General features: G+C 43.8%; 1 protein-coding gene across 6 annotated transcripts in view; it reads right to left on the reverse strand.

The window, feature by feature from the left end:
* TTC27 (tetratricopeptide repeat domain 27) overlaps positions 1-12869 on the reverse strand; it is a 121839-nt gene that overhangs the window by 16089 nt on the left and 92881 nt on the right. For all 6 annotated transcript variants that reach the window (XM_085576891.1, XM_085576889.1, XM_085576890.1 and 3 more), the window contains 2 exons: positions 11405-11503; positions 9736-9788 (listed from right to left, as the gene is read on the reverse strand). In XM_085576891.1, the coding sequence (XP_085433017.1) occupies positions 9736-9788; positions 11405-11503 (152 nt within the window). The remainder of the gene's footprint in view (positions 1-9735; positions 9789-11404; positions 11504-12869) is intronic.

Raw genomic sequence — 12869 nt, forward strand, 5'->3', positions numbered from 1 at the left:
CAAAGGAATGGATTCCTTTAAATTAAGACTTGAAATGGAGCTTTCCTAGGCTGGTAAAAAAATCTTCTTTGGTAAGGCATAACAATACATCTCTTTTTAGTAAATATCATATAAAGATGGCCAGTTCACTTTCTCTGTATTGCTTGACTAAGTTGTTAAAATAGTCTTCTCTAAAGAAAGACAGACCAAAGAAATTGTTGGTTGAGTTTCAAAAAGAGAGTCCAAGAGAGTGTAAACATCCCAGCCAAGTCAATGTAATATCTAAGTAGTCAATCAGGACATTAGAAGTTTGAAATAGCTTGGTCGAGGAAAAACATAAATAACTGCCAATCTAAGGCCATGCTATTAAGAGTTATCAAATACACAAAAAGAGAGTGGACTGATGGAGCAAAATTATTTAAGGAGAACAGGTCATTTGGCATAGCTACAGCAGAATAGTCCATATGCAGGATCTTCCCATATCCACTCCCCTTTTCTCTCTTATCTGATATATTGATAGGTGTGATGCTGATGAACAAATGTGCAAACAGTTGCATTTTGTCCATTGTTAACAATCTCACTAAGGGATTTCAGACCCAGATTTTACTAGATTAAATTAGAAAAGAAAACTGTCCTGTTCCTTCTGTGGATTTTGCAACAATGGAAGTTGGGATCTGCCACAACTCTCTGACAGGCTGGAAGGTGCTCTGCCTTACTCATGTATTGTTTCTGCAACTGCTCTTCACCATCTGTAGGGTTAGTCTGTATCATCACCCCTACCCTCCTGAAAATCAGTGAGCTATGTGGAGGGCAGATGCCAGTAAGATGGAAATGTGAAATGTAGTCAAGATAGCAAAGGGATGGAAATAGATAGGGACAGGCAAACGGAAGATTTTGGGATGTAACAGAAAGTAAGACCCTTCCCCCCTCATCCTGTGATATGTAATCCATCACCCCTGAGACATGTAACCCCGTCCTAATTCAGTAGTTTTCCACCCCTTACTAACCCTAGAGACCCTACCTTCTTCCTTTGACGTAGCAAAGCTGCCTTGACTATTTAACCTCATGAGATAAGGTAATAAACGCCATTTGACCATCCACCACATTGGTGTCTGTGTATGTCTGTGGCCCGAGTGGCCCGGGCAAGGCTGGGCTGCCGTGCTGTCCCTTGAAACCAGGTCGCCTGCCTTCCCAGCAGAAGGCAACATATCTGGTGCCGAAACCCAGGAAAATTCACTCGGGTAGCGGGTATCGCTTGGACGAGAGGCAGCAGCTGGAGCGGTGAGACCGATTCTCAGCGGGGGAGACGTCCCCGGACCAGTGACTGTCATAGATGTCATCACGAAGCTCGTGAGTTCGATTCATAGACAGTGGGGAATTAAGTGAAGGCTCAAGGATTTTTATCTTGCTATTGCAAGGCTCCTAGAGCTTGGGACGATTGAATGTCCCGTGGAAATATTACATCTGGAGGTGTGGGAGAAATGTACGGCCACACTGGCCGAGGATACCAAATCCTCAGGCAGTGGCAAAAGCCTCAAGGCGTGGGGTAAAGTTGGAAAAGCCCTGCGCGGAGTGCTGGAAGAACAAGAGACATGGAGCGCTGTGCGCACATGTTTATTAGCTACACCCATGCTAGGGATAGGAGCGGCAACACAAACCGTCCCTGAAAGCGGTCTGCCCGAGAGCGGGGACCTGGGGGAGCCGGGTGTGTTACCCCCCTCCCCGACCCAGAGTCCAAACCCCCCCCAAAACCTTCCCAAAAATCCATGGGTTCCCCATCCATCTCTCTGTCGCCAATCAGCCATTTGGTGCTGGGGGTGCAGCAGCGCACACAATCCTTTTGGGAGGGACTGGCGAAGGAAGCCAGAGATGCAGAAACCGCGGCTCGGGAGGAGACACGGGCAGCCCTTCTGCCCTACCCAGCCAAACATGGCGCTGGGACCAAGGAGATGGGCAGGGTGTGGGTGCTCTCGGCGGGAAAAGCCCGAGGCACAGGTTTTTGCTAATGCGCATCCATGGAAAAAAGAGGAGGAGAGCGGCAGAGAGCGCAGACCCAATCGGGAGCCACACCTAATGCTGCTACCATTTAAAGGAGAGACCTCCTCCTGCGGGAGGCAGAGCAAACCCAGGGGGCGGGAGCAGCACCACCCCCGAAGAGAGGAGGAGGGCCAAAGCCGCACAAAAAGGCACCGAAGCCCGGAAGTGTGCTGGCATTCGACTTCCAGCTCTGAGTCCAGCAGCGGCAGCTCCGCCAGCTCGGAAGAGCTGATAGAAACTGACTGTGACTCAGAAAGGGAGAGAGCAGAGCCAACACGATTTAAGACAAAAACAAATGAAGCTTTAAGCCGCACCGAAAGGCAATTACAATGCGAACCAGCTCAGTTTACCGACTGGGGAAAAACAAAAATAGCTTGTGCTGAATGGGCCCCCGCAGCCACAATTCAAACCTTCCCAGTAAGGGTCACTGGGCCGGAGGGGCATCAACAAAGGACATACACTCCAGTAAACCCCAAAGACGTACAGGCAATTGTCAAAGCCATTTCAGAGAAAGGGATTAACTCAGACCATTCTCCACTATCATGGACAACATTTTTGGTAAGCCCCTTGTGTGTGGGACATGCCACCTTTATGGCAGTCAGGATTCCCACGTCATAGGGCTTCAGTTTTGGACGGACACGGGATCAGACTGCTCGGTTACGCCCCAAGCGCTTTGGCCCTGACACTGGCAATGTAAAGAAGTCCCCCCAGTGAACGGAGTGGGAGGGCCGTCCCAGGCGTGGAAAAGCACCCAGTTGGTGGCTGTAACACTTCACACGAAAAAGGGACCAGAACAGACAGTAGCAATCTACCCCTACATCCTGCAAAACTCTCCACTCCTGATAGGAAGGGACATCCTTGCTATGTTAGGAGTCAGGATCACAAATTTATCATGAGGGCCACTGCCGTACACCCACTGCTGCCAATCAAACTGACTTGGAAATCACCAGACCCCATATGGGTAGAGCAGTGGCCCCTGTCAAAGGCTCAAATGGCAGCCTTGCTGGAACTGGTCGACCGCGAGCTGCAAAAGGGTCACACAGAACCCTCCACCAGCCCGTGGAACACCCCTGTATTTTTAAACCCCAAAAGGTCTGGAGAAGGTTATCGTCTCATCCACAACCTGAGTCCATCAGGGGAGAGAGGAGCTTCCCTTGCACCACAGACCCCCCCATGAAACACAGCTGCCACCTCTTGTGTTTTCATGTCACACATGGCACCACCCGGAGAGAATCTGCTATTGTGACACTCTCCATGTCACAGTGCTCTCACCACTGTGCATGGACAGAGAATGCTTATAGGGCTCCTTTAAGGATGCTTTGCCAAGGACTAACAGGACCAACAGTCCAGTGTCTCATTTTGGGACTACAGTCCCCCCCATTTCCCTGGGGTCAGGGGTCTAAGAACAGAGATCGCCTTCTCTTCTTCTCTGAAGACAGAGGATATCCTCACACCCTCCTCTGCTGACCTCTATTCATCCCTGAAATGGTAGTTGCTGAAAGAGTATTTTGGCTCACCATTGCATCTCCCTAAAATGCAGTCTCCCTTAGAAGAGAAGTTAGTTCAGTCTATGGTTAACAAGAAGAGTCCAGCCAACAGCCACTCAATCATCCCCCCCCAACCTTCTTTCCCTAACAACTAAGGTCCCCAGCTGTCTCTCTTTCTTTCAAATTGAAGAAGAGCAATATTTTACAAAGCTTTCATTTCACAAGAAAGAGTTAAAATTCCCAAATTCCCTGGACAGCTAAAATCTCTGGCCCAAGACGCTGTGCTGTCTCCCACGCTGAGCATCTTTTCCCCCTCCTCCTTCTCCTCTGCCGGCAAACTCCCAGGTGTCTGCAGGCTTTCTATCTCCTTCCCTCTAGGTTGGGAGAAGGAGAACAAAGACATCTCAAACGTTTTCCACCCTTCTGTCTGCAAGAACTAGCCCAGATCAGCTCCCGATCTTTCACCCCCTAGCCTACCTTCCCAGGCACATGGCTTTTCCCCTCCCCCACCCAGCTCATGGCTGGGCAGGGGAGGTTAGTACTCTCTGATGACTGGAACCAAAGAGAGCAAGTTCTCCTGAGAATTCTGCTTTTAACCCCTCTGTGTTCTCAGAGGCGTGTCCACCTTCAATTAGTCACCCCAAGTGCCAGTATCTAAACCTGACCCCTAACTGAACTAACCTCTTCCTTCTAAAAAAATTATTTTCCCGTGTCAAACCATGACACATGTGACCCCACACTGTCAGTGCAACAACTGGAAGCAGCAGCAGTGGTCTTGGCGTGCAGACTCTTCCAAGATGAACACCTCAACATCGTAATGGACTCTATATTCATGGCAAAACTTTGCCTAGCCATGTCGGGACCAGGTGTGTCAACATCTACAGCGGCCTCAATGCTTGAAGAGGTGCTCTCCTTGTGACGGGGCACCGTGTCTGTCATTCACGTCAACAGCCACAACCCAGTCAAGGGCTTATTCCAGACAGGCAATGACAAAGTGGACACTGCGGCGAAGGGAGTGTCGATGTTGCAGGAAGCTCATCAACTGCACAAGTCACTCCACATCAGAGCCAAAGCACTGGCAAAGAGATGCGGGATCTCAACAGAAGACGCAAGACATGTAGTGGCCACTTGCCCTCACTGCCAGAAGTCACCCCTATGGACCAGTGAGGTCAACCTGAGAGGTCTTAAGGCCTCAGAAATCTGGCAGTTGGACTTCACTTTATGTCAACTACTGAAGCCCCGAGCATGACTCATAGTGACAGTGGACAATTACAGCAGAGTGATCATGGCCACACAGTACCTCAAACCTAACTCTAAGGCCACAATTCAGCACTGGCTGACAGCTACGGCATGGCTTGGTATCCCCAAGCAAATTAAAACTGACAACGCTTCCAATTTCATCTCCAAACCAGTGCAAGAATTCGCCTCGCAATGGGGCATCACTTTAGTGCATGGTATCCCATATAACAGCACCGGATAGGCCGTTGAGCGAGCAAATCAGACCCTGAAAGCCAAGTTGGAAGTATTGGCAAAGGCATAGGGCTTTGCCAATTCCATTCCCCCAGGAGACCAAGCGCGTATGCTGACAACTGCGTTGCTAGCACTGAACCAATTCCCTAGGGGAGATGAAACAAACAGTCCTGTTCGAAAGCATTGGGTCACCCGAACACTAGAGGAGGACCCGCAGGTCATGATCAAAAACGAGCTAGGCAAATGGGAACGGGGCTGGAGACTGGTGCTTACGGGACGAGGGTACGCAGCGGTTAAAAAAGAGGGCAGAACCAGGTGGTGTCCACTTAAGTCAATCAAGCCTGACCTTCAGAACGAGACTAATGAAAACTGAGTTTCTGTCTGCAGAACATGCTCGTGGGGCGTCCCCGTAACGCATACACCCCTGTTCCAGAGGGAAATAACGAACCACCAAACAGCACCCAAGAGTCCCGCACCGGTGAGACCCAGACATACACAGTGTTTTTGTGTGATTTTGCTGTTGGGGCTTGTTGCCAGAGGGTGAGCCGGCCCAGACTATTACCCTCATCAGCCATTCAGGTGGGTCATGCAACATCTTTCAAGTGACAAGGTGTTCAAAGAAATCACCACAGCAAACGCCCCATCCTTCATGTTCCACATTGCAAGCCTGTTTCCAGGACAACCAAAATTACAGCCCTATCACCCACATATCATGCTCATGTACCTATCCTACTGGTGCCCAGCCTCCAACCCAGGGAAAAGGTATTGCAACTATCCGGGGTAGGGATATTGCGGACACACTGGGGCTACGAAACCATTGTTACAGATGCCAGACCATGGGGAGATGGATGGCAACCGCAGGACCCCGATAAATTTTTACAGTTCACCTGAGCACCCACCGGCTGTAGAAAACCCGTCATCCTAGGAGGAGTCTATAGCAGCTATCATGCACAGCCCGGATATCGGGGATGCACAAGTTATAACATGACAGTTTTACAGCCAGATCACCCTAGTTGGGCCACAGGCAGAATGTGGTCCTTAAAGGGCCAAGAAGGTGGGTGAATGTACAAATTATCAGGCTCCAACCGCCAGCGCCCTGACCGGTAGGACCCAATAAAGTCATTAAAGACGTGCTGAGAGGGAAAAACATAACTCACCCCAAAACCTTGCCTGCAAAGGCCACTGATATCCCAACCGGCCACACGGATGCCTTCCAGATAGGCCGCTTAGACCCAAACCCAATCTTTCATATGCTAGAAGCTATCTTTCTATCCTTGAACGAATCCAACCTGAACCTGATTCCTGCTGGCTTTGCTACAATGTTAAACCCCCTTTCTACGAAGGGATTGCTTTGAACACCCCCTTCAGTTACTCCACAGCCGATGCCCCCCACCAGTGCAGGTGGGACACTCCCCGCAGAGGAATCACCCTGAGTCAAATCACAGGCCAGGGCAATGTTTTGGCAATGCAGCTTTAGCAAAGCAGAAAGGCAACTTCTGCACCAAAGTTGTCAAGCCCAACAGAAAGATCAATAAGTGGGCGGTCCCATCCATGTCTGGGATGTGGGCTTGTCAGTGATCTGGGGCGAGTCCTTGTGTGTTCCTTGCCAAATTTAATGACTCTATTGACTTCTGTGTCCAAGTTCTAATAGTTCCTTGGGTCCTGTACCACTCAGACAAAGAGGTATACCACCTTTTTGAGGAACCTGGCAGGCTCCACAAAAGAGAAATAATCACAGGTATAACTATCGCAATGCTGCTTGGCCTGGGAGCAGCTGGCACAGCCACGGGTGTCTCAGCCCTCGTGACCCAACAAGAAGGACTTTCTCAGCTGCAAATGACCATCGATGAAGACTTGCAGAGGATCGGGAAATCCATCTCCTTTCTAGAGAAGTCAGTCTCCTTGCTTTCGGAAGTGGTCTTGCAGAACAGGCGAGGACTGGACCTCTTGTTCATGCAACAAGGAGGATTGTGTGCCGCATTGAAGGAGGAATGCTGCTTTTATGCAGACCACATGGGAGTCGTTAAAGACTCCATGGCAGAACTCTGAGATAGACTGGTTCAGAGAAAGAAGGACAGGGAAACTCAACAGAGTTGGTTCGAATTCTGGTTCAATCGCCATGTCTTACCACTTTAATTTCCACCCTCATAGGTCCACTGGCAATGCTGCTTTTAGCTCTTACCTTAGGACATGCCTGCTGAACAAGCTGGTCTCGTTTGTTCAGGCCCGTCTGGAACAGGCCAACATTCTGTTTATAGGCCAGCAACAAATGCTGTAAACCAAAAACTGCGAACACTGCCAGTCGCAGAAACTTTCTAAACTCGCCTTGCAAGAGTTACTCAGGTTTACCAAGCACAACTACCTCATTTATTTGTGAAAAGGGGGGGGAGATGTGGTAGATAGGGACAGGTGAACAGAAAATTCCAGGATGTAACAGAAAGTAAGACCCTTCCCTCCTCATCCTGTGATATGTAATCCATCACCCCTGAGACATGTAGCCCCTCCTAACTCAGTAGTTTTCCACCCCTTACTAACCCTAGAGACCCTACCTTCTTTCTTTGACGTAGCAAAGCCGTCTTGACTGTTTAACCTCTCAAGATAAGGTAATAAACGCCTTTGACCATCCACCACATTGGTGCCTGTGTATGTCTGTGGCCTGAGTGAGGCTGGGCTGCCGTGCTGTCCCTTGAAACCAGGTCGCCTGCCTTCCCAGCAGAAGGCAACACACAAATCATCACTCTTTCTATGTAATAAAATCCTCCAGATTCTCAAAACAATCCCCTGTGTATTTAACCAATCATATAATGATGGTGTATCCTTAACCAGTTAAGTAAATTAATACCCAGACAGGAAACAGTAAGCAGCCCAAATGCATTATCTGGTCTTGGAAAGCAGGAATCTTTCATATGAAGAACAGTAGGCCAGTCCCAGTTTATTCTGAGAAATGTGAGACCTAGATTTCAAAGACCTCCCAGTAAACAGAGTAGTTTTGCTAGTAAACCAAGCCATGGAATCTCTTTTCATCACAATTAATTTCTCTGGAGGAAATTCAGAATACACAGAACTTGTTTAGTCTTAAAAAACAAACAACCCCAAAAATCAACAAAACCCCTGTCCTCTGGGTGTTAGCAAGTTGCTTGCATATGCTTTTCAAAAAAATGTACTTATATTTGTCTGTTGTGTGAGACTTTGCCAAGCCTTGGCTAAATCCACAATCTATGAGTGGGGGCCTGAATTAAAAGCCTGTTTGGAGTAAAGCCGGATTTTTTTTGAGAGAGTGAAATAAATATCTTGCTTTTGTTTTCCTTTTTTTAAAAAATCCTCACTTCTTTTTTTTTTTTCTTCTGGCAGGCTTGAAAAATAAGAACTTATGTATCCCCACACAAATTATTTAAGTGTACTGCTATAGATCTTCTCTGTATTGAGAGAGTTAAACTAGCTCACACAGTCTTGACCTGTAAGTGCCTACACAAATAATCAAAGAAGTTGCTATTTCTCAGTAAGTATAGGCCACACTCAGCTATCAACACATAATAGTCACTTAAAATTTACTGTACATTGAGTCCTATCTCACATGATTCTTGTGGGAAAAAAAGCTCAGTAACATGCCCCCATGTATTGCTTTTGCTACCGTATCAAATAGGTTACAAGTTTTGTATGTACTTAGCATATTAGATCACAAGAGTAGATTAAGAATAATAAAATTAAACCAGTAAACTGAAATTAATCACTCAGTAGTTTCTCAGCCTTGTAGCAGATTAACAGACAGAAAATTATTTTGATTAAAAATACTTTCATGAAAGAAGTATAAGCCAGTACACTAAACATCTGACATTTTGAATTGTATGGAAAAGAAGGAGCAACTACCACATGAATGCTCAAGGCACTGCTGAAGACAGAAGGAACTACTGAAAAGTTAAAACAAACTCTTGCTTTCTATGACTTTTTAGCCTTGTGTAATACTTCAATTTCTCCTCCCTCCTGCTCCCATAGTGTGTTTATAAATTTACACTTTTACATAAGTTTACTATTCTTTCTGTCTTTTTTTACTTTGCCTTCTGACTATGTAACCATATAAATTGATGTCAGATTTCAAGTAGGGTTTTTAAAAATAATTTATCTTATTCTTTTGCTTCATTCTTGGTAAGAAGGTATAATGTGAAAATCCTTAAATATTTAATTCTTGCAGGTAAATTTTTATTACATTGCACTGAAATACAAAATACAAAATAAGAGTGGCAATCCACTTAGGTGAAAGCTTCTTCTATGAATCATTAGTTTTGAGGGAAAAGAATAAGCCTGCTAGCATGTGTACAGATTTCCATCTGTTTTTGTATATAAAAGCCAAACTGTCTGGTTTTCCCTTAAATCTATAGAGGAAAATATCCTATGAAATTACATAGGTCTGAATAAATTGTTTGCTTGAAATGGACCTATCTTCTTAACTTCATGGTCAAAGTAGTTTTTATTATTCATCTTTATTATGAGTATTTTGCACTCATTGTACTTACTACATCATAAATACACCTAACAAGAAAAAAGGGTAGAGAGAGGCTGCTACTTGTATAAAAGTTACAAAATTATTTCCTCTAAAATAAAATTGTTACCAGTAATTGAACCTGGGAGAGAGAACTGAAGGGCTAAGAATTGCAAAATATGAGTTAAACACCTTATAATAATAAAAAACTAAATGTCAAAAAAAAAGGAAACCACAGTTATTTGTTTTGGAAGCAATATCTTCTAAAGCTTTTGAGGTACTTACTTCTGTTTTAATCTGATATAAGCAGTTGATAAATTGTTCCAGGCCTCAGCATTCTAGAATGATAAAAGGAGAAGCACCAAAAAATTTATTCACTTATATTATGCTTATTCAATAAAAATACACAAGTGAAGCTACTGCCAAACATCACTGATTTTGCTAATCACACAAATTGACACATACCTTCTATGTGGCAGTTAAAATATTGCATTGAAATATAAATCATTATATTAAAATTGAAATATATAAATATTTGACTACATCAGCAACAATCAGGTATATAAATATCAATTAACTGCCTTGTGGTTGCAATACAATAAGTCAGCTCTTGCCTTTAGCCTCAGCTGTAGATAGGTATCCCCTTCTAGGATCTAACTGGGATTGCTGGAAAGGTCAGTGATTCACTAGCTGGAAGCTACTTAAACTGCACCACTCTCTGTTACTGGACAAAAGTGATCTGATATCCCCTAACACACCTCAGGTAAAACCAGCAGAGATGAGCAGAGATGATTCCTGCCCTTCGTTTGACACTGCTGTAAATGTGAAACCCCATCACTGAATTCAGCAAGTTACAACTAGAAATTATTTGGAGAATAGAGTGTGAGCACTGCAATGAAATGTACTCTGGTACTGAAGGCTATCCCGAGGCTTAAAGAGCATTTAACTCATGCTGGGAAACCTTTCTGAGACTTAATTAATGAAAACGGTCACTACATTGCTACAGCTGTAGATGTATAAAGATAGGTTTTGCCTCCAACTGAGAGCCAGTCCAGCACCTTTTACTCATAAAAAACCCACCACTTAACCCATTGAGAAGTCAGCTGGCTTGGTCATACAAATACAATTAAATACAGGCCCTAGAGAGATAAGTGAACCCAATTTTAATATCTACTTGGAAGTAAATTTACTGCACTGAACAACAAAAAACAATCTATAAAGTAAGAATTCCATTGTTATCTGTATGTACATTTTTTCCCCCTAAGGAACTTATTGCATTTTATAATAAAAAGAATATTCTGTCCCCTCTCATTGCTTTTCTCTTGGAGAAAAGAATTAGTAACAACAGTTTCTATTGAGTAGATGGCAATAACTCTAAGACAGCAACAAGCTGACAATCAGGCCTTTTGGCAAAAGTATTGTATTTCTCAGGTAATTTAGCTGGCACCTTCACTGTCTCAATGCACATTCAAACAACAGTATTGTACACATGCATGCCCTGCATCCTAAAAATATGACTAAGCTCCATTCTCCCTGTGCTCATGAAATATACAGTTACAAATTTACTTGTTACATGTGAATTTGATTTTTTTTCCCAGAAGAATTTGATTACTTAGAGAACTAAATATTTTAATGTAACTTTTGTTTTCTCTATTTTTAGCTCTCCTCACAATTTAGTCATTCCCATTTGTCTGTTTTAGCAATGTGTGCAAGCATAAAAGAATTTTTCAAATATATTTTAACATTCACACACTCATACTTGGACAAAGTTAAGTACTGGGTAAGTATTTTTATGATGCCTTATGACAAAAATATATCCTTCATGAACAAGCTTAATTTATTCAAAAGGCTAAGGTTTAAACACATTTTTTATTATTGCTTTGCTTGTTTATAATGAAAACATCTTTGCTGCTTTTAGATAAACCATCTGAATCATTTGTTCAAAAGTACATACATCTGGTTCCAATGTCACACAGCGCTGAAATGCTTTGGCAGCACCTTCATAGCCTTCTAAAGCAATGTATGCACAGCCCAAGGAAAACCATACACCTAGCTGGAGAGAAAAAAAAAATGGTTACCTGCATACATGGATATTTCAGCACAAAATAAATACTTTGCCCTGGGAGAACACACAACTCTTGTTGATTTTTACCCATCTTCAGCTATGATGGTATTGTACTGGAAAAAATAGTATCCTGTATGCTGATTAGAGAAAAACTTTAGGTTCAAAGTTTTAATAAATATGGATAAACAAAGGTGTTGACTGCATTAAGACCATTTGACCATTTGTGAAGTGCTCTTTAACAGTCCATTTTCATTTACAGAACAAAGGGATAGTAATTTAGAGGTTTGCATATTTTGCTTTCATTTGTAAAGATCCACATTCACTTTATACTATTATAATTAGGTCAGATGATAAACACTAGAAAATGTTTTTCAAGGTAATCACATTTTACAAAATACATCTCAAATGACCAAACAGGATCAATTCAAAATTACAATTCTTTCTACTTGTCAGAACATTGACCATCTCATGTTTCTATCGTAATGTTTAGAGATAGAAATGTACTTAAATAATGCCTTGCACAGAGAACAGACCTTCAACAGTTCTGTATTTAAAGTCTTTAGTTGTTACAGCCAAGTATCTCTCATCAATAAAGATTCAACCAGGGAGGAGAGCTCAACACCTTTCTTTTCCATTCCCCCTTCTCAGGGAGCAGTAGAGAGCACTGAGATCACATCTCAACTTCCTTTTCTCCAAATTAGACAAGCCCTCACCTCTCAGGATGTTCCTTCCAGTCAGCCCTTTTTCTAGCTTTGTAGACTCCTTTGGATGCTTTCAAGGACTCTCACATCCTTCTTAAATTGTGAGGCCCAGAACTGCACACAGTGCTAAAGGTGAGAGCTGCAGAGAGCAGAATAATCCCCTCTTTTGACCTGCTGGTTGTGTGCTGTGTTTGATGCATCCCAGGATTTGCTGCCCTCTTGGCTTGCCAGGGCTCACACAGAACTACTGTCCAGTGGTATGATGTGTGAGAATGGTACAAAGCTGCACCAGGGGAGGTTTAGACTGGAAATTAGAAAGCATTTCTTTACCTAGAGAGCAATTAGACACTGGAACAAATCTTCCTAGAGGTGTCTGATGCCCCAAGGCTGTCAAGTGTTTAACAGGCTTGTAGTCAATGCCCTTAAAAATGTGCTTTAACTTGGTCAGCCATGAACTGGTCAGCAGTTGGACCAGGTGATCATTGCAGGTCCCTTCCAATTGAAATAGTCTGTTCTACTCTAAATAGTATCCGATAATGGCATAAATTACAGCAAAATAAATTTTTATAGCTCTTCAACAGCAAGTTCCTGATTTGCCACATGGTTAATTCTCAAAGAACTGCAAGCTAACCAGTATTACCTCTTATAAAAGT

The sequence above is a fragment of the Lonchura striata genome, chromosome 3 (assembly GCF_050655825.1).
Source record: "Lonchura striata isolate lonStrDom1 chromosome 3, ASM5065582v1, whole genome shotgun sequence".
NCBI classification, from domain to species: Eukaryota; Metazoa; Chordata; class Aves; order Passeriformes; family Estrildidae; genus Lonchura; species Lonchura striata.